This window comes from Vicia villosa, linkage group LG4 (assembly GCF_029867415.1).
Source record: "Vicia villosa cultivar HV-30 ecotype Madison, WI linkage group LG4, Vvil1.0, whole genome shotgun sequence".
NCBI lineage: Eukaryota > Viridiplantae > Streptophyta > Magnoliopsida > Fabales > Fabaceae > Vicia > Vicia villosa.
The window spans coordinates 185,116,564-185,142,556 of NC_081183.1; the positions used below are offsets into that span (position 1 = coordinate 185,116,564).

At 33.7% G+C, this 25,993-nt stretch overlaps 1 protein-coding gene and 1 long non-coding RNA gene across 3 annotated transcripts; one reads left to right on the forward strand and one right to left on the reverse strand.

Annotated features, from left to right (window-relative positions):
- The first annotated feature begins 1,335 nt into the window (after positions 1–1,335).
- LOC131596344 (F-box/FBD/LRR-repeat protein At1g13570-like) lies at positions 1,336–4,054 on the forward strand. Of its 2 annotated transcripts, XM_058868969.1 has the most exons (5): positions 1,388–1,469; positions 1,574–1,625; positions 1,842–2,660; positions 2,791–2,946; positions 3,384–4,054. In XM_058868969.1, the coding sequence occupies exons 2-5, from the start codon at positions 1,623–1,625 to the stop codon at positions 3,810–3,812; spliced, it is 1,407 nt and encodes a 468-aa protein (XP_058724952.1). In that variant the 5' UTR covers positions 1,388–1,469; positions 1,574–1,622; the 3' UTR covers positions 3,813–4,054. The 2 variants fall into 2 exon arrangements, with proteins under 2 accessions (XP_058724951.1, XP_058724952.1); XM_058868968.1 differs by having other exon boundaries at positions 1,336–1,625.
- A 17,794-nt stretch (positions 4,055–21,848) lies between these two features.
- Positions 21,849–22,731, reverse strand: LOC131600528 (uncharacterized). The gene is made up of 2 exons (XR_009283173.1): positions 22,416–22,731; positions 21,849–22,302 (listed from the first exon to the last, which is right to left on the reverse strand). It is a non-coding gene; the product is annotated as an uncharacterized LOC131600528 (long non-coding RNA).
- Positions 22,732–25,993: the final 3,262 nt, after the last annotated feature.

The following is a 25,993-nucleotide window of genomic DNA, read 5'->3' on the forward strand; positions in this document are numbered from 1 at the left end:
CTATGGCGCTCTTTGAAGAGACTTTATACTATAAATTGCATATCGATGAACAATAGGGGTTTGTTTAAATTCTGCCACGCTATAGCCATTGCTGACTTTCTTTGTCAATAGCCACTGTTGTAGTATAACAAAGTACTAGTATTAATTAATTTCCCATCTGGTAGAATTAAAACAATGGTTGGGCGAAATATTAATCACATGTGCTTGATATTGCGATTTTTCTCGGAACTGCAGAAAATTGAAAGTTGCCTATCAAAGGTTGAGCAGTCACCTTCTGAATCTATGCATAATGCGCTCATTTTGGAAATGTTTCAGCATTTCTTTAAGACAATAAAGTAGGAACAGTTGTATTCAAGGGCTGGCTTTAACGTTTCTGAATGTTTTTTTAGCCGTCGATCAACACCAGAAACTTTCAAAGATAGTGAACGTTTGACAATTATTGCTCCATTTTTGTGAAAAATTATTTTTTTTTAAATTATTTAAAGGGGTTTAAAAACCCCCCCGCAATCTATCTCTTTTTCTTTAGAGTTAACTTTAACCGACGTGGTGTGCCACGTGGCATGCCACATAAGCCTCCGTTAGTGGAATCTAACGGGGGGACAAAAATAGGAACAAAAAATTTTACAAGGACCATTGTTTGAAGAAAAATTTTGTAGGGACTAAAATTGAAAATTACAATATTTATAGGGACTAAAAACATATTTAACCCTTATTATTATTATTATTCTTTTTAATTAATTAATTGTAGTTATTATTTCTAATTAACTCTTTTTTTCTTAACTTCTTTGTCTTTTTTTTTAATTTAATTATGACGTAGACAATAAATATTATATATTCATATTAAAAGTAATGTAAGTAAAAATAATTTAATTTTTAATATAAATATAGCTATCTGGAATATTTCGTGCATCGCACAGCTAAGGTAAACGTCTAATAAAACTAAAACTAATTAAATATCAACTAATAATAATTCATCCTAAAATAATATACAATAAAGAGAAAAAAGATATGAGCTAACAGTGTAAAATGTCAACCAATCATAACCATGTATCTAATTAAAACATAATTTTAATTTAAAAAAATTAATATGACATGGCAAGTGTAAGGATTTTAATTGGTTGTATGTGTAAAGTTAATTTACACGGTCACTGCACTATCTTTAAACTTATAAAAAATAAATATTTAATAAAAAATAAATGAATATTAAAATATATTCTATTTATATCAATTTTAAAAAGTCAATTTAAAATACGGTCTAATAAGAGCTATTTTCAAAAAAGAGAATCATACACATCTAATTATTTCATTTTTTTAATTTCCAATTTTTAAAAATTAATTAGTGTTTTTATTTGAATAGAAGATATTTACCGTACATATTTGGTCCGAACCCTAACCCCTTCGATCTCCCGCAAAAAAATCTCAAATTGAATCCCACCCATCTCTCTAAGCGATTCCCAACACAAGCTTTGGTAATGATTTCTGGTTATTCATCTCTTTCACTACTTCTTGTTCGTTTTATTTCTCTTAAGTTTGCAATGCATTATCTCTTTTTTTTAATATCTTCTTTATGTAGCGATCATATTCGAAAGATTATTTGGTGCTTTTTCAATCGGTAGTTTGTCATGGTAATTTCTGAAACTCTTCTTTTGAATACAATATACTGCTATCACACTGTATGAAACCATGCTTTTATTGTTACCACACTTTTTATTTATTTGAATTCACAACTATACATTTTTTCTATTTACATTATTTTGAATATCAAGATTCTCTTTCACTGGACCTATCTATAATTCAAACATATTAATATTATATACTAACTTAGTTTGTTTTCTACCCAGCCTACCGTGACGAAGCCAGATAGAATTACTTTGTTACCGGGTCATGTAATGGACCATATTCTGTGTTACTTGCCAATCAGGGAAGCAGTTAGAACAAGTGTTTTATCTAGTAAATGGAGGAACAAATGGTACTCACTACCGGATATTGTGTTCTCTCCCCGAGACCCTTTCGTTTGTGAGAGTAAGTATATTAAGATGGTTGATCATGTACTCTTACTTCATTCTGGGTCAATCAACATGTTCAAGCTCTCTGATTCAGGCCATGATGTCTTTAGTGTGAATGCTGCAACTGATATGGATCGGTGGATTCTTTATTTAATTGGAAGATCCATTAAAGAGCTTGTACTGGATGTTTTGATGGATGAGTTATATAAGATACCTTGGTGCTTATTCTCTTGTCAAAGCTTACATCGTTTAAAATTATATTCGTGTTGGCTTAATCCTCCAACAACCTTCGAAGGATTCAGGAACTTGAGAAGTCTTGATCTGGATCATATTAGAATGACTCAAGATGCTTTTGAAAACTTGATATCCAGCTGCCCTCTGCTTGAACATTTGAAATTGGCAAATGTTTTTGGAGGTGTCACCCAAATTAATATTCATGCACCAAATCTTAAGTTTTTTGATATCTATGATATATTTGAGGGTATTAGCTTTGTCAACACTTTCCAATTAACTACAGTAGCCATTAATTTAAGTTTGAATTTGAACTCCGAAAGCAATCAAAATAGATTGCATGGATGCTCTAGCAATTTGCTCAATTTTTTTGATGGTCTACCTCATATACAGAGCCTAGAGATTCATCAAGACTTTTTAAAGGTATAGTGCTCGAACATCTTATGAATGTTAAATTTGACTTTAGAAGTGACTCACCTAATGCTTGTTTAAGTCCTCCCACTACAAATTTGTGTAAGTATTATTTTGATTTAGAGCCTTTGTTCTTTTTCAGTATTTGGCTGCAGGTGTTGTGCCGGTAAAGCTTCCTACACCTTGTATCAATCTAGGTTATCTTTCCTTAGACATAAAATTCAATGACTTGAAAGAAGTTTCGGCTGCTCTTTGCTTGCTCAGAAGCTCACCTAATCTTCGAACATTAGAAATATTTGTGAGTACTCGTTTAGTTTTACTTTGCTTTTCTTGCTGATTAGTGGGTGCACTTGCACATTCTGGTTTTGTTTCTTATGTAGTTAATAAGCTCTAGGATTTGCAAACCATTATTTCCTTGAGTATTTGTCTGGTGTTTACGAAAGACTTACTTTGGCTAATACAAAATTGAATCTTTTAAATAAAGAAATCGGAATTGAATTCCATGACGGATAGATGTGAGTTAATAACTTAATAGTTAATATTGCTAACAAAAGTTATAAATCAATTGCAATTTAGATTGAGTTAGTTAAACAAAATGAGAGACCAATGTACCTCATTTTCAATCTTTTACCAGTCAATACAATGTTGCCTTCAAAGTTTTAATATGCTCTATATTTCTCTTATGCATTTTATCTTTCCCCCTTTCTTACATGGATTTGTAACGACTGCATGTAGGCACGGATTGAGAAGGATACTGTCCTTTCGACACCAACATCCTATTGTTGGGAAGATATCTTTTCAAGGCCAACCATGCCGATCAAAGCACAACATGTAACAATAGATGGTATTTCAGATACCAAACTGGAATTAGATTTTATTAGATTTCTACTTCTCTATTTGCCTATGCTAGAAATGATGCATGTGAAACCTGGTGCAAATGTCACAATGGAGTTGACAAAAACACTGATTCAGTTCAAAAGAGCGTCAGGAAGAGCTAAAGTTATTCGGGAAGATGATACAAGCTCATCCGAAGAAGATTCAATATATGGTGAGGAAAGGCCCAACAATGAGGAGGTTGAAAATGAGGAGGTAGAAGTGAGCCCAATAGTGGAAAAGAGGCAATCCAAAAAACCAAGATGGATGAAGGATTACGTGTGCAAATAGAGGAATTCCTTTGTGATGTTAGCTGCACTTAGTAGAGGAATTTCTTTGTGATGTTAGCTGCACTTAATTGCAATATGTTATTTTCTATTCTAATTTTACGCCAGTGGTTATGCCAAGTTTAGTCATATATGCTATAAGAATTAATCATTTTCTAATATGTTGAATGATAAGAATATCCTATTACTCTCTCAAATTCTCTTTTTATCCTTTTCTTTAGTCTTGAGAAGTTGGCACTCACCCGAAGAGTGCTAAAATCGTGAACGTTATGCAACTTAGTGTATCAGAAGACTTTTCATAATCATTTTTACTTTTGAGAGGGAGAATTGTTAAATCTAGAGGAACTAAATTTTGAGGAATTAAATGACAAGCACCTCACTTGTGTATTTCGAAGAGTCTGAAAATATAATATAAGACTTAACCTGAAGAAATGTACCTTTGGAGTTAGAGTTGGAAAATTTTTGGGTTTTTGTTTAATAGAGGGAGGCATAGAAGCCAACCAAGATAAATGTAATGTGGTCATTAAGATAAATTCCCTAATGATGAAGAAATAGGCGATGAAGTTGAATCAAATGTTTAAATAGGTTCATCTCGAAGTCGACTTAACACGCTCTGTTTTCCTACAATTTGTTGAAGAAAGAAGCCCACTTCAAACAGAACCCGAAATGCGAGCGGGCATCGGCATCATTGAAAATGGATCTATCAGCTCCACTCGCACTATCCTAACCGTCTGCCGGAGAGGTTTTGTATCTTTATTTAGCCGTATTCGATGAAGTTGTTAGCGCCATCCTCATAAAGGAGCCGAATTCTACTCAAAGCCCAATCAATTTCATCTTCAAAGCCTTGGTCGGGCTAGAAAATCCTTAGCAGATTTTCGTATCTAAGTTAGCATATTTGTATTTGTCTCCACTCCTTTAATGGTTTCCTATTTCTTTAATCCCCTTCCTCGCTACTGAAAATGTTCCTAATTTTTTCTTCAAATTTTTATTTTATGTCATGTGATTTTAATGAAATAGAATGGATTTGTTAATGTTTTTACCATACAAATAATCACACCTAGTCGACCAAAAAGAAGAAAAAGAAGGCAAAACATGTTGCCCAGGTGGTGGTTGACGATGATTGGCGACATGTCAAATAAATGATTGTGCGTAACAAAGCAGGTCGACGAATGAATTGTGTTGAATAAATGATTGTGCGTAACAAAGCAGGTCGACGAATGAATTGTGTTGCGTTACTTGTATTTAGACTCTCTCTGATACCAATGTTGGTATCGAACTTGTTTTTCATTTTCAAAAGAAAAAAAGAGTACATATGACATCTATCTACTATCTAATATACTATCTAGTCATTATTAAAAGATGTCACCATTCTACTAAAAATATTCTTAACTCTTTCAAAATTTACAAATCAAAAATAATTGTTTTGTCTTTTCATAATCAAGTTAATATTTCAACCTTTTAAACAAATTCTCGAGCACCACATGTATTGACAGTTGGGTTTCCCTTTGTCTCACATTCACTTCACATATTTCACTCTTATCTTTCTCTCTCCAATGTTTCCACTTTCATTTTAATTTTCTTTTTCCGCTTTTAATAAATTGAATCTTTTTCAAATGTCAGATGCATCACCACTATAAGACTTATGCTGACTTTTACCCTTCTTCTTGTCGAATTTGCCATCTCTCTTTGTGAATTTCGCCTTAGATGAAGGCCTTTACCAATCAAAGATGGTTTGTGCTCCTTTCGTTCAAATCCTTATAATACAAGGTTGATTGAACTTCTTCAAAGGTCAAAAACTCTCTTTCATATAAGGGAGTTTCTTTGATGTGAGCATGTGATACGGGCAATGCACACAACAACAGCGCTAGATCTTCATCATCGACCTTAACATCGATATTTTCAAGACCAAGAATCAGCTTGTTGAACATATCCAACTGCTCAGTCAATACTTTGTCTTCACTCATCTTAAATGAATATAGAGCTTTCTTCAGGTAGAGAAGATTAATCAACGATTTGGTCATGTACAAATTTTTGAGTTTCACCTATAAATCTGACACCGTCGTCTCCTTCGAAACTTTCGTAGAACCTTATCATCGAGGCTCAATAAAGTGGCTCTATGGGCTTTCTCTACCATGTTTTTATTCACTTTTTCTACTAATGCATTATCCATGGTTGCGGCTCCTTTCAATGCTTCTAAAAAACCCTGTTGAACCAGTAGGACTTTCATCTTCAAGCGCCATAAAGTAAAATCGTTCACTCCGGTGAACTTTTTAATCTCATACTTTGTTGACGACATCTTCTTCATACTCACCACACCAATTTGTGGTGAAAATGATGCCGGAATAACAAAGTATAATCAGTTTCTTTATCGGCAAGAAACACACAAGGGTAGATAAGAGGGGAGGAAGAAGAACACAATGAATTTGTTATAAACTATTATTCTTTATTTTCTCTTTGAAACTAGATTACAAGTGTTACATAATAACAAATAACCTCTCTCACACTATTTAGAATTTGCATTGTGCAATGATGAGAGACTAGTATGTTATTTATAATAGAACTAACACACTACACTAATGAGTTTTTACATGCAGACCCATTACACAAACTAACTTAGGGAACAAGCTAACTTAAACAATTGGACTTAACAAACAAGCTCAATTCGACATGCTAACAAACTTAGCATTTCGACTACTACATACTTGAGCATATTTCGACTACAGTATTGCAGAGCTTCGATTAGAGCATGTGAACAAACTTCGATGGCATGCTAAGATCCTGTCAAATTGTCGAACCAAGAAGCTACCCTTCGATCATACTAGAGTTCAATCCAATATCTCACAATAACAATAAAAATGTTAAATGTTTAAAACTTAGTCTCAAAATAAGCTCAAAACCATGTAATATAAGCTTAAATGAAAACTAAAACGTGAAGGATAGAAAAACACTTAGAAAGGGGGGGGGTTTGAATAAGTGTAGCTTTAAAAACTTGACCGATAAAAATAAATTGCACAGTTATTTTTATCCTGGTTCGTTGTTAACTAAACTACTCCAGTCCACCCCCGCAGAGATGATTTACCTCAACTGAGGATTTAATCCACTAATCGCACGGATTACAATGGTTCTCCACTTAGTCAGCAACTAAGTCTTCCAGAGTCTTCTGATCACACACTGATCACTCCAGGAACAACTGCTTAGATACCCTCTAAGACTTTCTAGAGTATTCTGATCCACACGATCACTCTAGTTACAACCTGCTTAGATAACCTCTAAGACTTCCTAGAGTATTCTGATCCACACGATCACTCTAGTTCCTTACAACTTAATGTAATCAATTCTAAGAGTATTACAATTGCTTCTTAAAAGCTATAATCACAAACTGTGATATTTCTCTTAACGTTTCAGCTTATTCTCACTAATATATTACAACAGCAATGTAGTGAGCTTTGATGAAGATGAAGATTCTGAGCTTTGAATAGAACAGTGTTTCAGCAAGTTAATATGAGTTGTTTTGTTCAGAATCGTTAACCTTGCTTCTCATCAGAACTTCATATATATAGGCACTTGAGAAGATGACCGTTGAGTGTATTTAATGCTTTGCGTGTTCCGTACAGCATCGCATTTAATGTTATACGCTTTTGTCAACTACCTCGAGCCTTGTTCACGTTGTGTCTACTGACGTTGCCTTTAATAGCTTCTAACGTTCCTTTTGTCAGTCAGCGTAGCCTGCCACATGTACTTCCTTCTGATCTGATGTTTGTGAATACAACGTTTGAATATCATCAGAGTCAAACAGCTTGGTGCAAAGCATCTTCTGATCTTCTGACCTTGAAGTGCTTCTGATCTCATGTTCTTCTGATGCTTCCATAGACCCATGTTCTGATTCTGCTTCGACCATCTTCTGATGTCTTGCCAGACCATGTTCTGATGTTGCATGCTGAACCCTTTGAGACAAAGCTTCTGAGCGCTGAATTATGCATACTCTTTATATATTTCCTGAAAAGGAAATTGCATTGGATTAGAGTACCATATTATCTTAAGCAAAATTCATATTATTGTTATCATCAAAACTAAGATAATTGATCAGAACAAATCTTGTTCTAACAATCTCCCCCTTTTTGATGATGACAAAAACATATAAATGATATGATTTGCGATCAGAAAGAGCAGTCGGCAATCTCCCCCTTTTTGATGATGACAAAAACATATATAAATGATATGATTTGCGATCAGAAAGAACAATCTCCCCCTGAGATTAACAATCTCCCCCTGAGATAAATAATCTCCCCCTGAAATAAATACTCGAAGAACTTTAATAAAAGACTTCCCTGATTATTTCGGTAGAGACGATCACATAAGCTTCTGTCTTCAGAGAATTCATAGCTTCTGACTTCTGCTTCCATTGGACAGCTTCAGAACTTGAATTTCTTTAGATCCCTAGAACACTCATAGCTTCTGATTCCTGCTTCCATTTAGGACAGCTTCAGAACTTGAATTTCTTTGATCATCAGAACATTCACAACTTCTGATTCCTGCTTCCATCTAGGACAGCTTCAGAACTTGAATTTCTTTGATCTTCAGAACATTCACAACTTCTGATTTCTGCTTCCATTTAGGACAGCTTCAGAACTTGAGTTTTCTGGATCTTTAGAACATTCACAGCTTCTGATTTCTGCTTCCCTCGGATAGCTTCAGAACTTGAATTTCTACCAACATCACTTCATGCTAGATTTGTATCAGAACATTGTTGAATGTACCAGAGCATCATCAGAGCATCTCTACATCCTGAAATGTTACAGAACAAAAACTAAACGACAAAAGTCAGCATGAACGAGTCAGAACATAAAATGTATATTAGAACACATGATATGTATCAGAGCCATATAGGCTAAAATAATGTATCAGAGCAAATAGAATTTTGTCAGAGCAAATAGACAAATTTTGGATCAAATTCTATTATTAGTGCTTCTGATTCTGAAGCTTGACAGCACTCAGCTTGCTTCAGTTTCCATAAGCTTATTCTTTTTACAGAATAACGCTTCTTATGGTTTTGCTTCTTGTGTGCTTTGAAGATTCTCTTCACTTCTTTATACCTGCAAAATACTTAAACCATCTAGAACTTGCAGTTCTTGTTAGTAAATGTGTGGGAGCTTTACCCAGCAACTGATAGATTAATCAAATCATTTATCATTTATCTTCTCCCCCTTTTTGTCATAACATCAAAAAGAATATATCAAAAGATTCAGATGTATAAAACGACAAACAAAATCAATGAAATGCAAAACAAAGAAACTTTTCATTGATAATCAAAAGATATTACATGAGAAGATGTTTAACAAGCAGATGCAACAAGGAAAGAAAACTACTAAGACCAAAGACTAAGACCCTAGCTAAGACAAAATCTGCGCCAGCATGTCTTGAACCCTGTCATAATTTGCAGTTTTCCTTGCCATGAAGGAGTGAAACGCATCATTGACTGCTTCTTGGGCTTGATGAAGAGTTCATGATGGATTTGCAGATAATGAACAGCTAGGGTTTGATATGAATGCAAAGAGATAGAGAAAGAAAACAGAGACAGAGTGTAATAGAGAAAATATAAGAGGGAAGGAGAAGCGTTTGAAGAGTATTTAAAAGAAAATAAAATGAAACAAATGATGGATAGCATTTAATGTTACGTGACATGAGGAGAGATAATAAAGACAAATGAGGTGACTAGCACAGTTACCTATGGTCGGCGTCCCTTCAACTGCACGCGCGCTTATCCATGAACAGTAAAGACAGGTTTACCATCCGAGATAAAACGTTACAGCTGTTTTGCTTTACAAGAGGTTCTGAATCAACTTAGATAATGAAACGTTAGTAATAACCGAATCATAATTTCTAAAAGATTTCAATCAGAACTTCTGATAAAAAAGTAATCTAATATCATTTCAGAAGATACTCATACATAAGAACTTCTCATCTTCTCATTCTGGGCATAAATCCATACTGATGTTCTTCAGAATGAACTTAAACCTATCTTCAGCAAGGGGTTTGGTAAAGATATCAGCCCATTGATGGTCTGTATCCACAAAGTTTAAAGATATAACACCCTTCTGAACATAGTCCCTTATGAAATGATGTTTAATCTCAATATGTTTAGCTTTTGAATGAAGAATAGGATTCTTAGATAAACATATAGCAGAAGTATTATCACAGAATATAGGAATGTTACTCTCATATATCTGATAATCTTCTAGCTGACTCTTCATCCAGAGCATCCGTGTACTGCAACCAGCAGCAGCGACATATTCTGCTTCTGTTGTTGATAGAGCAATAGTTGCTTGCTTCTTGCTATACCAGGAGATCAAATGACTTCCAAGAAATTGGCAACTTCCTGAACTACTCTTTCTTTCAATTCTGTCTCCAGCATAGTCAGCATCGCAGAATCCTACTAAGTTGTATTCTTTAGATTTTCTGTAAACTAAGCCAACATTAGTAGTACCTTTCAGATACCTTAGAATTCTCTTAACAGCAGTTAAATGAGATTCTCTAGGATCTGATTGGAATCTAGCACACAAACAAACACTGAACAGAATGTCAGGTCTAGAAGCAGTCAAATATAGAAGAGATCCAATCATACCTCTGTATAACTTCTGATCTACCTTCTTACTTACCTCATCCTTACCTAGGATGCATGTTGGATGCATAGGAGTTTTGGCTTCTTTGCAGTCTAGAAGATTAAACTTCTTCAGAAGTTCCTTCACATACTTGGTTTGGTGAACATACGTTCCTTCTGATGTTTGATTTATTTGTATTCCAAGGAAATACTTGAGTTCTCCCATCATGCTCATTTCAAACTCAGCCTGCATAGACTCAGCAAACTCCTTTCCAAGTGTAGCATTAGATGTTCCAAAAATAATATCATCTACATATATTTGACAAATTAAAATATCCCTTTTAAAGGTTTTACAAAAGAGAGTAGTGTCCACTTTTCCTCTAGTGAAACCATTATCCAGAAGGAAAGAACTTAAGCGTTCATACCAAGCTCTGGGAGCTTGTTTCAATCCATACAACGATTTCTTTAGTTTAAAAACATGATTAGGAGACATGGAGTCTTCAAAACCAGGAGGTTGATGGACATAAACTTCTTCATCTATATAACCATTTAAGAAGGCACTCTTAACATCCATCTGATAGAGAGTGATGTTATGTTGAGTGGCAAATGAAATTAATAGACGAATAGATTCTAACCTGGCCACTGGTGCAAAGGTTTCTGTATAGTCAATCCCTTCTTGCTGACTATAACCCTGAGCCACCAGTCTGGCTTTGTTCCTTACCACTTCACCTTTCTCATTGAGCTTGTTTCTGAAGACCCATTTTGTACCGATTATATTGAATCCATCTGGTCTAGGAACAAGATCCCAAACATCATTCCTTGTAAACTGATTCAGTTCTTCTTGCATAGCAATTATCCAGTCTGGATCTTCTAGAGCATGATCAACAGAAGTTGGCTCGATCAAAGATACAAGACCTAATTGACAGTCTGCATTGTTCTTAAGGAATGCTCTTGTTCTGATTGGATCATCCTTCTTTCCAAGAATGACATCTTCTGAATGACCAGAGATGAGTCTGGATGATCTTCTGACAGATGGTTCTTCAGAAATACTTAGATTCTCCAGAGAAGCTGATACTTGATCTTCAGATTCTTTGCTTCTGAGAAGCTCTGCTTCTGATGCGTTGCTTCTTGACTCAACAACTTCTGATACATCAATATCACAATCTGCAAAATTATCAAACTGCTTTGGTTTTTCAGAACCAAGCTTATCATCAAACCTGATATTGATTGATTCTTCTACAATCAATGTTTCAGTATTGTATACTCTGTAGCCTTTTGAGCGTTCAGAATATCCAAGAAGGAAACATTTTTGTGCTTTGGAATCAAACTTACCAAGATGATCTTTAGTGTTCAGAATAAAGCATACACATCCAAAAGGATGGAAATATGAAATGTTGGGCTTTATATTCTTCCACAATTCATAAGGAGTTTTATTTAGAATAGGTCTGATAGAGATTCTATTCTGAATATAGCATGCAGTGTTTATTGCTTCTGCCCAGAAATGCTTAGCCATATTGGTTTCATTGATCATGGTTCTGGCCATTTCTTGCAGAGTCCTATTCTTTCGTTCTACAACTCCATTTTGCTGTGGAGTTCTAGGACAAGAGAAATCATGGGCAATACCATTTTCTTTGAAGAACTCTTCAAAGAATCTGTTCTCAAATTCACCACCATGATCACTTCTAACCTTTATGATTTTACACTCTTTTTCAGATTGAATCTGAATGCAGAAATCAAAGAACACTGAATGAGACTCATCCTTGTGTTTCAAGAATTTTACCCATGTCCAGCGGCTATAATCATCTACGATGACTAATCCATATTTCTTCCCTCTGACAGATGCTGTTTTGACTGGGCCAAACAGATCAATGTGCAAGAGTTCTAATGGCCTTGAGGTAGAAACAACATTCTTGGACTTGAATGCAGGTTTGGAGAACTTGCCCTTCTGACATGCTTCACAAAGAGCATCTGATTTGAATTTCAGATTAGGGAGTCCTCTGACAAGATCCAGTTTGTTAATCTGAGAAATCTTTCTCAAACTAGCATTACCTAATCTTCTGTGCCAGACCCACTGCTCTTCAGAAACAGACATAAGACAAGTCACCTTCTGACTCATAAGATCTTGCAGATCTGTCTTATAAATGTTGTTCTTCCTCTTGCCGGTAAATAGGATTGAGCCATCCTTCTGATTTACAGCCTTGCAAGACTTTTGATTAAAGATTATATCATAACCATTGTCACTCAATTGACTGATAGATAAGAGGTTATGTGTTAATCCTTCTACAAGAAGTACATTTGAAATGGAAGGAGAGTTACCAGACTTTATAGTTCCAGAGCCAATTATCTTGCCCTTCTGATCTCCTCCAAACTTGACTTCTCCTCCAGACTTAAGCACCAGGTCTTGGAACATAGACCTTCTTCCTGTCATGTGTCGTGAGCATCCAGAGTCCAGGTACCACGACATGTTGTGCTTTGTCCTTTTTGCAGCCAAGGATATCTGCAATAGGAATAATCTTATCCTTAGGTACCCACATTTTCTTGGGTCCTTTCTTGTTAGATTTTCTCAAGTTCTGATTGAACTTGGGTTTAACATTGTAAGCAATAGGAGGAACAGCATGATAATTCTTAATGTGAGTTTCATGATATTTCCTAGGTTGTGTCACATGCTTCTTAGTGTGTGTAATGTGAAAACTTTGAGCATGTGAAGTGTGCCTAATATCATGTGAGTGGCCATACTTGAACTGATCATACAATGGCTTGTATGTGATTTTCATCTTATCAACAGGTTCAAGTTTGTATGGGGTTTCACCCTCAAAACCAATGCCAACTCTACTGTTTCCAGACACAGCATATATCATAGAAGCTAGCTGACTTCTGCCAATACTTCTAGATAAGAACTTCCTGAAACTTAAATCATATTCTTTCAGAATATGGTTTAGACTAGGAGTGGATTTTTCTGAATTGGAAGGAGATCCAACATTATTGGATAATTTTAAAACTTTTTCTTTTAATTCAGAATTTTCCAACTCAAGCTTCTTCGTTTCAAATTCAAATAGCTTTTTCAGCTTTTTGTATTTGAGACTAATCTGAGACTTGAATTCCAGAAGTTCTGTTAGACTGGAAACTAACTCATCTCTAGTAAGTTCAGAAAATACCTCTTCAGAATCTGATTCTGATGTAGATTCTGATCCGTCATCTTCTGTCGCCATCAGCGCACAGTTAGCCTGCTCATCTTCAGAGTCTGAATCATCTTCTGACTCATCCCAGGTTGCCATAAGACCTTTCTTCTTATGAAACTTCTTCTTGGGATTTTCCTTCTGAAGTTTTGGACATTCATTCTTGAAGTGTCCAGGCTCATTGCATTCATAGCACATGACCTTCTTCTTGTCAAATCTTCTGTCATCAGAAGATTCTCCACGTTCAAATTTCTTTGAGCTTCTGACGCCTCTGAACTTCCTTTGCTTGTTCTTCCAGAGTTGATTTAGCCTTCTGGAGATCAAGGACAGTTCATCTTCTTCTTCAGATTCTGATTCTTCAGGATCTTCTTCTCTAGCCTGAAAAGCGTTAGTGCATTTCTTGATATTGGATTTTAATGCAATAGACTTACCTTTCTTTTGAGGCTCGTTAGCATCCAGTTCAATTTCATGACTCCTCAGGGCACTGATCAGCTCTTCCAAAGAGACTTCATTTAGATTCTTCGCAATCTTAAATGCAGTCACCATAGGACCCCATCTTCTGGGTAAGCTTCTGATGATCTTCTTTACGTGATCAGCCTTGGTGTATCCCTTGTCAAGAACTCTCAATCCAGCAGTAAGAGTTTGAAATCTTGAAAACATCTTTTCAATGTCTTCATCATCCTCCATCTTGAAGGCTTCATACTTCTGGATTAAAGCGAGAGCTTTAGTCTCCTTGACTTGAGCATTTCCTTCATGAGTCATTTTCAATGACTCATATATGTCATAGGCCGTTTCCCTGTTAGATATCTTCTCATACTCAGCATGAGAGATAGCATTCAGCAAAACAGTTCTGCATTTATGATGATTCCTGAAAAGCTTCTTCTGATCATCGCTCATTTCTTGCCTTGTCAGCTTTACGCCACTGGCATTTACCGGATGTTTGTAACCATCCATCAGAAGATCCCATAGATCACCATCTAGACCAAGAAAGTAACTTTCCAGTTTATCTTTCCAGTATTCAAAGTTTTCACCATCAAATACTGGCGGTCTAGTATAACCATTGTTACCGTTGTGTTGCTCAGCAGAGCCAGATGTAGATGTAGACTTTGTAGTTTCATCAGCCATCTTTTACTGAAGCGTTTTTCTCTTCCTGAATCTTTTCTAAACACGGTTAAGTGCTTGCACCTTAGAACCGGCGCTCTGATGCCAATTGAAGGATAGAAAAACACTTAGAAAGGGGGGGTTTGAATAAGTGTAGCTTTAAAAACTTGACCGATAAAAATAAATTGCACAGTTATTTTTATCCTGGTTCGTTGTTAACTAAACTACTCCAGTCCACCCCCGCAGAGATGATTTACCTCAACTGAGGATTTAATCCACTAATCGCACGGATTACAATGGTTCTCCACTTAGTCAGCAACTAAGTCTTCCAGAGTCTTCTGATCACACACTGATCACTCCAGGAACAACTGCTTAGATACCCTCTAAGACTTTCTAGAGTATTCTGATCCACACGATCACTCTAGTTACAACCTGCTTAGATAACCTCTAAGACTTCCTAGAGTATTCTGATCCACACGATCACTCTAGTTCCTTACAACTTAATGTAATCAATTCTAAGAGTATTACAATTGCTTCTTAAAAGCTATAATCACAAACTGTGATATTTCTCTTAACGTTTCAGCTTATTCTCACTAATATATTACAACAGCAATGTAGTGAGCTTTGATGAAGATGAAGATTCTGAGCTTTGAATAGAACAGTGTTTCAGCAAGTTAATATGAGTTGTTTTGTTCAGAATCGTTAACCTTGCTTCTCATCAGAACTTCATATATATTGGCACTTGAGAAGATGATCGTTGAGTGTATTTAATGCTTTGCGTGTTCCGTACAGCATCGCATTTAATGTTATACGCTTTTGTCAACTACCTCGAGCCTTGTTCACGTTGTGTCTACTGACGTTGCCTTTAATAGCTTCTAACGTTCCTTTTGTCAGTCAGCGTAGCCTGCCACATGTACTTCCTTCTGATCTGATGTTTGTGAATACAACGTTTGAATATCATCAGAGTCAAACAGCTTGGTGCAAAGCATCTTCTGATCTTCTGACCTTGAAGTGCTTCTGATCTCATGTTCTTCTGATGCTTCCATAGACCCATGTTCTGATTCTGCTTCGACCATCTTCTGATGTCTTGCCAGACCATGTTCTGATGTTGCATGCTGAACCCTTTGAGACAAAGCTTCTGAGCGCTGAATTATGCATACTCTTTATATATTTCCTGAAAAGGAAATTGCATTGGATTAGAGTACCATATTATCTTAAGCAAAATTCATATTATTGTTATCATCAAAACTAAGATAATTGATCAGAACAAATCTTGTTCTAACAAAACGGATTTGAAACCAAAAGGAATCCAATAAAAAGTGAAAATTGTCAAAATATTGTAACATAAGAACAACTTTGAACGGAAAAATGTAACAAAATGTGTTATTCCTAAATAAAAAATACTTGGATTAAGAATAACAACTTTTACCTGGTGTAACAAACAAAAAGGAATAAGAGTTGGAAATAGAAAGCAACCGGTTTTTTATTTGCAGCGATGAGAAAGGAAGAGGTTTGTCCAAAATCTGAAATTGTTTGGAAGTATTCTTGGAAGAGAAAATTGAAGTAGCGACAAAGATTTGATGGTCAGGTCGTAAAATAGAAAACCAAATAATAGAGATAGAGATATAAAATGGGTTATGAGATGGTTGAAGGAAGAAATGGAAGTGGTTTTGAGTGGGGTGAAGGAATAAATGTTTTAGAGATAGGGAAAGATTGAAGTTTGGTGTATCGGGAGGGAGAGAGAGAGAGAGAGAGAGAGAGAGAGAGAGAGAGAGAGAGAGAGAGATTATGAGATTAGAAATGGAAGAATGCGCGTGAATAAGAAAAGGAAACATGGGAATTTTCAAAAAAACAAAAATACAACATTGGAAAGGGAAAATATTGATGAAATATTGCAGGTTGATTTAAGACAGAGTTGAATTTGAAGCAATTAGTTTGTAGTGAAGTATAAAACACAACGATTTGTGTACAAAGTGTTAAAAATTCACTTTTTTGAGTAACCAAGTGATTGTTTAGGAACCATAAGAGCCTGGTTGGTGTGCAAGATAAGACATGATAGGATATTTATATCATATCTTATCTCAATCCAGTGTTTGATGACACAACAAGATATGATAAGTTAATCATGAAACTTATTCTATCATGTCTCACTAGTTTAAATTATTATCTTGAATATGAGCTGGGTTAGAATCTGACAGGATAGGATAAGAAAATAATTTACTAATTTACCCGTATAAAATATAATTTAAAATTTAAAATTTAAAAATTAAATATTACAAAATGTAAATAAAGGTTAATTTGATATTAAATTAAAAATATTAATAAATAATTTTTTTTTTAAACTGAGAGGGTTGGTCCAGCGAAAGGGAGCTCGGGTCCCAAGGGTTTGCTCCCCTTGGGGTCTCGAGTTCGATGGTGTCCAGAACCAAAAAAATCTCAAACCCTCAAGGGCTACGCGGGGTGAAAGTCCTCTATGTGGATTAGTCGATATGACTAATTGGATACTACATATATTAAAAAAATAAAAACAAGGGTAATTTTTTTAACTTTATATAATATAAAAAATTAAGACCTAATAAATTGGAATATTTAAAATAAAATAAAATATTTATTAAAATATTAAGAATATGAATACTAATTTTATTTTTTTATCAAATTAAATATATTTTCTTGTAACGATAGTTTTGTCATTTACATATTATATATACATACTTTTATTTTGTTTATCTAACATATATAATAGAATTCATGATTTTTTCTAGAAAAATTAAAATTATTTACTCAGTAGTATAAATGAGTTTTTTTAATTATAAAAAATAAAAATTTTACCAATTTATAAAATTTAAAATATTTTATATATATATATATATATATATATATATATATATATATATATATATATATATATATATATATATATATATATATATATATATATATATATATATATATATATATATATATATATATATATATATATATATATATATATATCCTGTTTTATCTTGTCTATATCATATCTTATCTTTATCCTGTTTTATCTTGTCTATATCATATCTTATCCTGTTTTCTATCTTATCTTTATCATGTTTTATCTTGTCTATATCATAACTTATCCTGTTTTATATCTTATTTTTATCATATTTTATATCTTATTATGTCTCTATCATGTCATGCACATCAAAGGGGTCCTAAATGTGAGTTGGTTGGAAATTCCCACAAAAAGACATAAAATATCTCTAATTCGATGATGGGTAAAGATTTTAAGCACGGGTAGAATTTTTTAAATATTAAGGTACTATTTGGTCAAACTTTTTGTTGACTTATCTTCTATTTTAAAGGAGAAGTAGAGCCAAACAATATTTTTTAAAAAAATATCCTTATGATTTTTCTTTTAAAAATAAAATTAAAATTAAAATTAAAGGAGCTTCTACTAAAGTAGTTGAAAATAATTTTTCGGAACATTTACTTGTACATAACTATATATCTTAGAATCCTAATAAACACAATTTATACTATCATATTATTATAAATTATTTTTTAATTCTTCACTCCAACATTAATTTTCATTATTCTTCTCATATTACTTATTTTATCTAATTAAAAAAAATCATTCATGTGCCATTCACATATTTTTTAATATTTATAAAAAATATTCATTTAATTTTCTTAACATATTTCGTACATTTTAATAATATAGTAGTATTTTATTTCAATTTATATTCATTTTGTGTATAAAACATTTCTACGTATATATTTAATATTTTATTATATTTAAAATATTAATAAAAATCAGTATTTTAAGTCGCAAATATTTTATATCAAACACTATATTAAATTTGTAATAATCCCTTGCAAAGTATGATAAGGGGTAAAGTTTTTTTTTATAAACAACTCATCCAATTCAATACATCAAGAAGAGAGAGTACAAGCATAGAGCATTTCCCATCCATAAATAATAAATATTTGGACATCATTAAACTTTGAGAACTTAGAAACTAGAATGGTTTTACAAATCTGAATCCCTAATCTAAATAGTCGGACATAAATCTTCCACAAATAATACATGAGTTTTGGAACCACAATCTTTAAATTTATCCAGTTACGGATCATATCTTTAGCTTTTGGACGCACAAATCAATTATACGGGTTCTCAAGGTTGAAGAAACTCGCCATCTTTGAAGAAGTTATTTGTTGAGAGGAAAAGAGGGTCTTCTTTGCAGCAACCATTGATAGGTTCTCACTCAAAACCACAAATACCACATCCAAGCATCTTTGGTGCATTTCAACAAACACCATAAATGCAAACTTAACACAGCTTAAACAAGAGAACAAAACACACCAAACCAAGAAAGAAAACAAGATAATATTACCTAAAACAGAGAAAACACAAACCAGGCCTTTGTCTTCTGGTAATGGAGGCTCCGGTGGAGGCCGTTTTTCATTTTCGATCCGCTTTGGCCCATTGGTAGGTGACGATGGTTTTGGAGTTGCGAGAACTTGGTGGTTATAGTCAGAAGGTAGAAAAATCATGATGAAGGTTGGAGGTAGAAAGGAAGGGTTAGGTAGAGAGAGGTTTTTTTGGTGGAGGTGACAGATGGGGTTGGGGTGGGTTAGGTTTTGGTGGGTGTAGGGTGATGGGGCCATCGAAGTAGAAACGAAGGTGGTGGCGGACGGAGGAGGTGTTTTGGGGGAGAAAATAGGAGGGGAACAGATCTAGGGTTTCACTGGTTCAAAGGGAGAAAACAAATCACCACAAAGATGAAAAAAACCAAAATAAAATAAAAAAGAGAACCACCACAAAGAGGGAGGAGAAACCCCAAAACTAGCTGAAAAAATCGAACCACCACTACCCCTCTGTGAGGGTGGAAGGAAGAAGAACCGTTTTAGAGGGAAGTTGAAACTTCTCTCTCTTCGGCAACGTTGATAAGGGATAAAGATACTTTCATATGAAAAAGAAAAATTATAAAGGTATTTGCAAAAATTATCCTCATTAATGACACACGAAAGAGAAATTTAAAAAAAAAAAAAAAAAAAAAGGAATACTTAAATTCATACATAATTTGTTTCTTTGAAAAAAATCAACATTGTTTCATTAAAACTGCAACGTGATTTATAATTTTGGAGAATGCGTGACTTTTATTATAAATTTACAAGTTAATTACGATAAAATTTGAGTAATACTTAAATTCATACATAAATTATTTCTTTGAAAAAATCAACATTGTTTCATTGAAACTGCAAGGTGATTTATAATTTTGGAGAATGTGTGACTTTTATCGTAAATTTACAAGTTAATTACAATAAAAATTGAGTAATACTTAAATTCATACTTTAAAGTCATACATAAATTCACTAATCATAACACTTAAAATTAAGAATTTTACTAAAAGTACATTAATTTACTAAAGTGTATGTTGTCAACTTGTTAAACTGAATCGAAATTATAGTTCGTGATTACCGACTAATATTTAGCCTAGGTTTGGTTTGGCTTTGATGTCAATTTTTGTGGAGTTCCAAAGCAATTTTAACGTGGAAATAAAGAAGCTACTAATTGTAGCTTTTGGCCAAACACACATATATTACAAATTCAACATCAAAACAAACACTCACTTGTTTAATGAAATATAAATCTTAAAGACCCAAAAACTAACACCAAAACCTCAAATGATGTTGTTTCCGAAAAGTTACAAGAACTACATTGCATAATATATCAAGTATACCCTCACCCATCACTAATTTTGGAGATAGTTGCATTACATATAAGGAAAAACATTAAGGAAAAACATTGCTCAGTAGCCAATTACAACAGACACAAGCACAATGCACCATATGGGTTTGAAACATTGATTAAACATCACACTACAATACTCTCTTATCTTATTTCCCTCTCTCTCACTTTTCTCTCATAAAAAATGCCAAATTCACCAGAAGTAGATGATTCAGAGTTGGATAATGAGTTTCAGTGTTTAGAACAAGTTGTACAGAATCGCAAAATCATTGTTACCCACTTAAATGCAACATTCCATAGTTCATTTTCATAGCTCTAACACAATCTTGTCACCTATTTCTTAAGCAAAATGAAGAAGCTACCTACCATACACCATAGATGTATGCCAACGCCAACATATATATTTATAAACTTCAAACCTCTTTTCCTATAAGAAATAAAACTAAAAACCTTCTAACCTCCTCTTTGACAGCAACATTTTTCTTTGAAAGATCTCATGTAATTAAAGTTAAATTGTTTCTACAAATGTGTGTCTTCAACTTAGTTACATACTTTAAGCATAACTATTGTAGTGATGTAAGCTCAATTGCAGTTTGCAGCTTAACTATATTCTACATAGCTTATTTGACTTTGACACAATACGACGAAATATCCTCGTGGGAATTGTGCAGAACCAAACACAGCCACTTCCACTAGAGCATAGTAAAACACTCAAAACATGCTTTCTAAAAATTCAGGCAGCACACAAACACAAGTGATAGGCCAGTGACCATATCTATTCAACCTTAAATACACGAAGAGAAAAGAGAAAACCAAAAAGGAGAACAAAGAGAATAAATGAAACCTTCAATAACAGAGAACTCTTACCATTTCAATCTATCGTTAACACAACTCCACAAGTTCTTTGATACTTATTTCGACAAAAGAATAAAATCTCCAAGAAAACCACAATGTCTAAATATGACCTTGCCAAAAACCAAGTTTATAACATAGCAAAATCATTTGATTCCCATTCTAATCCCATCTAAACAGAAAAATCCTTTATTGTTATCGTTGCTGTGACAAAAACAAACATTATATTTCAAAAACATAATCAAACAATATTATTCAATACCTCCTTACTCGTTTCAAACAATATCAAAAAATCACACATTCCAAACTTGTCTTCTATATGATCTAATTTTCCATCCAACCTACAATCCAAGCATAGCACTTAACATAATTACAGGCAATTTCACTTCTGACTAATTTAACATCTCCTAAACTAAGAAGCACAAACACCGGAAATACGACACTGACACTAACACGTCAACACCCGTAATAATTTGAAAAAATGAATAAATTAGACAAAACACAAGTGTCAGTGTCGGGTTGAGATACAGACACCTTTTTTCAAAGGTGTCGGTGCTACAGAGCTCCTAAATATAACCTCAGTTTAACAACTTATAAACCCCACATAACACTGCATCTTCACTCAAAATCCAAGACCAAAACACATATTCAACATTGTCAAACGCACATCCCAGAAACTAGATTTCTTACACAATACTGCTATAGTGACACTATAGTTGCCATTTGACAGAACTTCATGCCAAATTATGTGCTATGAATAAATAGCAATTTGTTTAAATTCTACTCCATATAGTGCTATAGATGCTATTTGACAACACCAGGCAAATCTCACACTATTTCACATATTTTCCTTTCAAAACAACAATTATACGAGGAAAATTAAAATGTTTACACAAATCGAAATCGAAGAAGTACTTCATAACCGTTCTGTTCAGTGAGCTTTTCTCCTCTGTGACTGTTGTTGCAGCTGCAGCTGTTGATGTAGCAGCTGCTGTTGCACCTTAGTATCAGTCGACAATCTGTAAATCCAATACACCTGAAATCAATCAAAGAACATAATTTCGATTTCACATATCAAAAATTAGGGTAGTGAATATTAAGAGAAGAAGAAAAAGAGGGTAAGGGAAAAAAGTATATTAGGGTTTTTACCAAGGCGAGGAGATGAAATGCGATCAAAGCAAAGACTAACAATGGCATTGCATAGAGGAACCATGGACGATCTTGCTCTTGCGAGTTCGCCATGGCAAGGATTTGATTTGAGGTGGTGAAGCTCTGCAGCGATGCGGCGTCGTTTTGAGTCAAATGCTGATCATAAGGTTATTGTTTTCGCTGTATCAAATTGGTTTCGCGAAGATCTTTCTATGTTGCTGAACAAGAGTGTTCCATTAAAGTAAATCTGCTAAAAAATAATATAAAATATAGTAGACTTTAGTTAGTATCCAAATTACACGTAGGTAAATACAGAATTGAGGGGTAGGATGTGAATAATGATGTTTTTTCTATGGGTAGTTAAATATATAAATGTGGAAAGTTTTTTTTTAGAAATTGTGTATTGTTTTAATTAAAAATTGATAATTATTGTGTTTGTTATGTTGTCTAATACATATTTTTTATTTTAGGGTTGTGTTTATTTTAAGGATTAAAATTATAATTCTGAGAATTTTATTTCAAGGAATATTATTATCAGGAACTTTATTCCTATATTTGTGTTTGGTAAATAATTAAGTTTCCAAGAATATTTATAAAATATATTTTACTTAAAATGAAAATAAAAGAGTTAAATGAATAGATGTGAGAAGTTATTGGTGGTTACCTTCTTATTTCCATGGGAATAAAAAATTCTCTTTCTATTACATGGGAATAAAAAATTAAAAAAACCATGTGTAAATGAAACTCTCAAGAATAAAAAATTTCAAGGCATAATTTATAAATCCTTGAAACAAACATGTGAATCCAAAAAATTCAAATCATATTTCTGGAAATAAATTTGGAATCCATGAAACAAACACCCCATAAGTTTCTTAACATGTGTCCTTAGGGCACATGTTAATGTCCATACATATCACGCCATTATTATTTTTTATTTATCAAAACTTATATTAATATTATTCGTTCCTCTGTGCTTCATTCTTCTTCTTGCTCGCTCTTCCTTTCTATGTGATTCATCTTCTTCCTTAATGCTCGCATTCATATCTTTCGTGAAATTCTCTATCTAAATATTTTTCATCTAGTAGGTCCTTAAGTCATGTTTGGCACTAGCAACCACAATTGATTAGCGACTCATACTGACTCCAAACTGTCATATCCAAACTTTTACCCCCCTAAGATTTCACATCATATATCATCCCACATGCATATATACATCATCAACTCAAAACAGATACCAAGAGCAGTTGTCTATTCACTAAGTCTTCAAATTAGGGTTTCAGGCCTCAGGAAATTCAGGCAAAAGGATCAATCAATGACTGAAATAATCCTCAGTGCATCACAAAGATCAATATGTCTCATTCATCCACATATGATCTCAAGTTTCAAGGCATCAAGCCTTAAGATCATCAAGAGCACCAAATTAGGGTTTTAGATTCATTAGGGTCAATTGTTAAGATTTTCATCTGAAAAGGATCTCAAGCTTCAAAACATGATCCATAGAGCTCAAGCATTCTCATATGCTCATATGTTTCCCCTCATCAATATCTAAGCTCATGTGCACTTCAACTCAAGATTTAACAATTCCTAATTCCATCTGGTCCACAATTAGGGTTTTTGACCTAACTCACCTAGGAGGTTGACTTTTAGTCCAGACATATTTCCATGACTCAAAACATGATTTAAGGACCTCCAATGCCTCATCATAATCTACTCACATCATTCATTTGGTTGGAAGAATCTGATTTGTACTTACAAAATTACAATTCGTCTGGAAAAAGTCAACTGTTCAATATCACCTCCAACTTTTGAGAAATTTGGTCAACCATGGACTTTTAAGGATCAAAATCATGAATATATGGTTATTAGAGTCATTTGATTAAGAGAAATCAAAAAAATTAATCAAGAATCAAAAAGTCAACATTTTAGGGTTTTGACTTTTTAATGGAGAATTAAATATTTTTCATTCAAACTTTAAAAGGGCATAACTTCTTCATCCCTTGGCCTAACTTTTTGTTCCAAAGCTCATTTTGAAGAGAAAATCAAGATCTACAACTTTGTCAAGGTGAATTTTTTTTAAAAAAGTGAATAGTTTTTAAGTTATAAGCTCATGAAAATTCTTCCAAACACTTGGAAAAAATTTCTAAGTCATTTTAACCAAATTTCTTACCAACTTTAAGTCCACTTTTCATGGTGATCTAAGATGAATCCATCCAAACCTTAAACATGAAAGTTGAAGTACATCATCCAAGCTTTCCAAAAAATCTTAGAACACCATTTGATTTTACTTGAGCAAGAAGTTATGGATTTTTGAATAAAGCTTCATAAACTAGTTTTCAAGCATAATTAGTTTTGCATTTCACCAAATTTTCACAAATTCTTCATCAATTTAGCACATGTTTATGCATTGTCATCAGCCAAGAATCAAGTGTAATATTTGAAATCATTTCAAGAGGACATCAAAGTACCAAAATTTTCACTTGCATGTGAATAAGTGATCATTACCAAATTGGAAGTTAAGAGAAAAATGACGATTCGTCAACAAATATCTCCCAGTGACAAAAACCATGACTCATTTACTTAAGAATCAAATTGAAATTAGGAGGTTTAGAAGTTAGAGGATTGAATCCTAACTATACCAAAATCATCATTGCAAAAAAGGGAATATTCTTCATAACTTACACAGTAAATTATTCAACCTCAAGCTCATTTGTTCTCAAGACTACCTCATAACCTTTTCCTATAAATAGGGACCTCTCCCTCATTCAGAAACACACCAAAACAACTTCAGTTCTTGCTTTCTCTAAATTATCTCATTTTTTCAAAGTTTCATGGAGTGAAGAAGTGAATTCTTCAAACCTGAGCTTCTCCTTTGAAAGTGAGCATTCAAACACTTCACATACATCATGTATAGGTGATCCAAGTTCTTGTTGGAGTTATGAAACATCATAATCGTCATCTTCCTCTTCAACTTGGAGTTGCTGAAGTTGAGGTCGGGTAGAGCCATCCAAAAGGTTTTAGTCCAAGTGAAGCATCCAAGCACCTTCCATAATCATCATAGAAGCTTCCCAGATCATTATCTTAAAATTGGAACATCCATATCAAGATTTCGATTTTCAACTTTTAAGGTTAGTGTCTCTTTTATAAACTATATGATTCATGCACCATAACTGGTCAAACAAGTTTCCATAATCTTTCTGCATGCATATAAAACACTAACCCTCACTTAATTGAACAAAATCATGAACACACACGATTTCGTATAATATTTCAGTTTTAGGGTTCTTGGTGTTCATGTGTATTAATTTTAAATTACACCTAAAATAAATTAAATTAAACACTTCCATCATGTTCCTTGTTAAAAAACGAGCAAGTTTCATGTTTGGATCGTGCATTTGGTGGAGAAATGAGGGAGATAGAAATTCAAAAATGTAAAAAGCTTGAGGTTGAAGATGAAGATGGTGGCGCAAAGGTTTTCAAAATTTTGGGAAAAGTTTTTGTTTTCATATATTATTAGTTGAGTGCGTATGTTTAACAATTCAAGCGCGTAGCTCAGTTAGTAAAAGTTGAGTGGTGAGTGT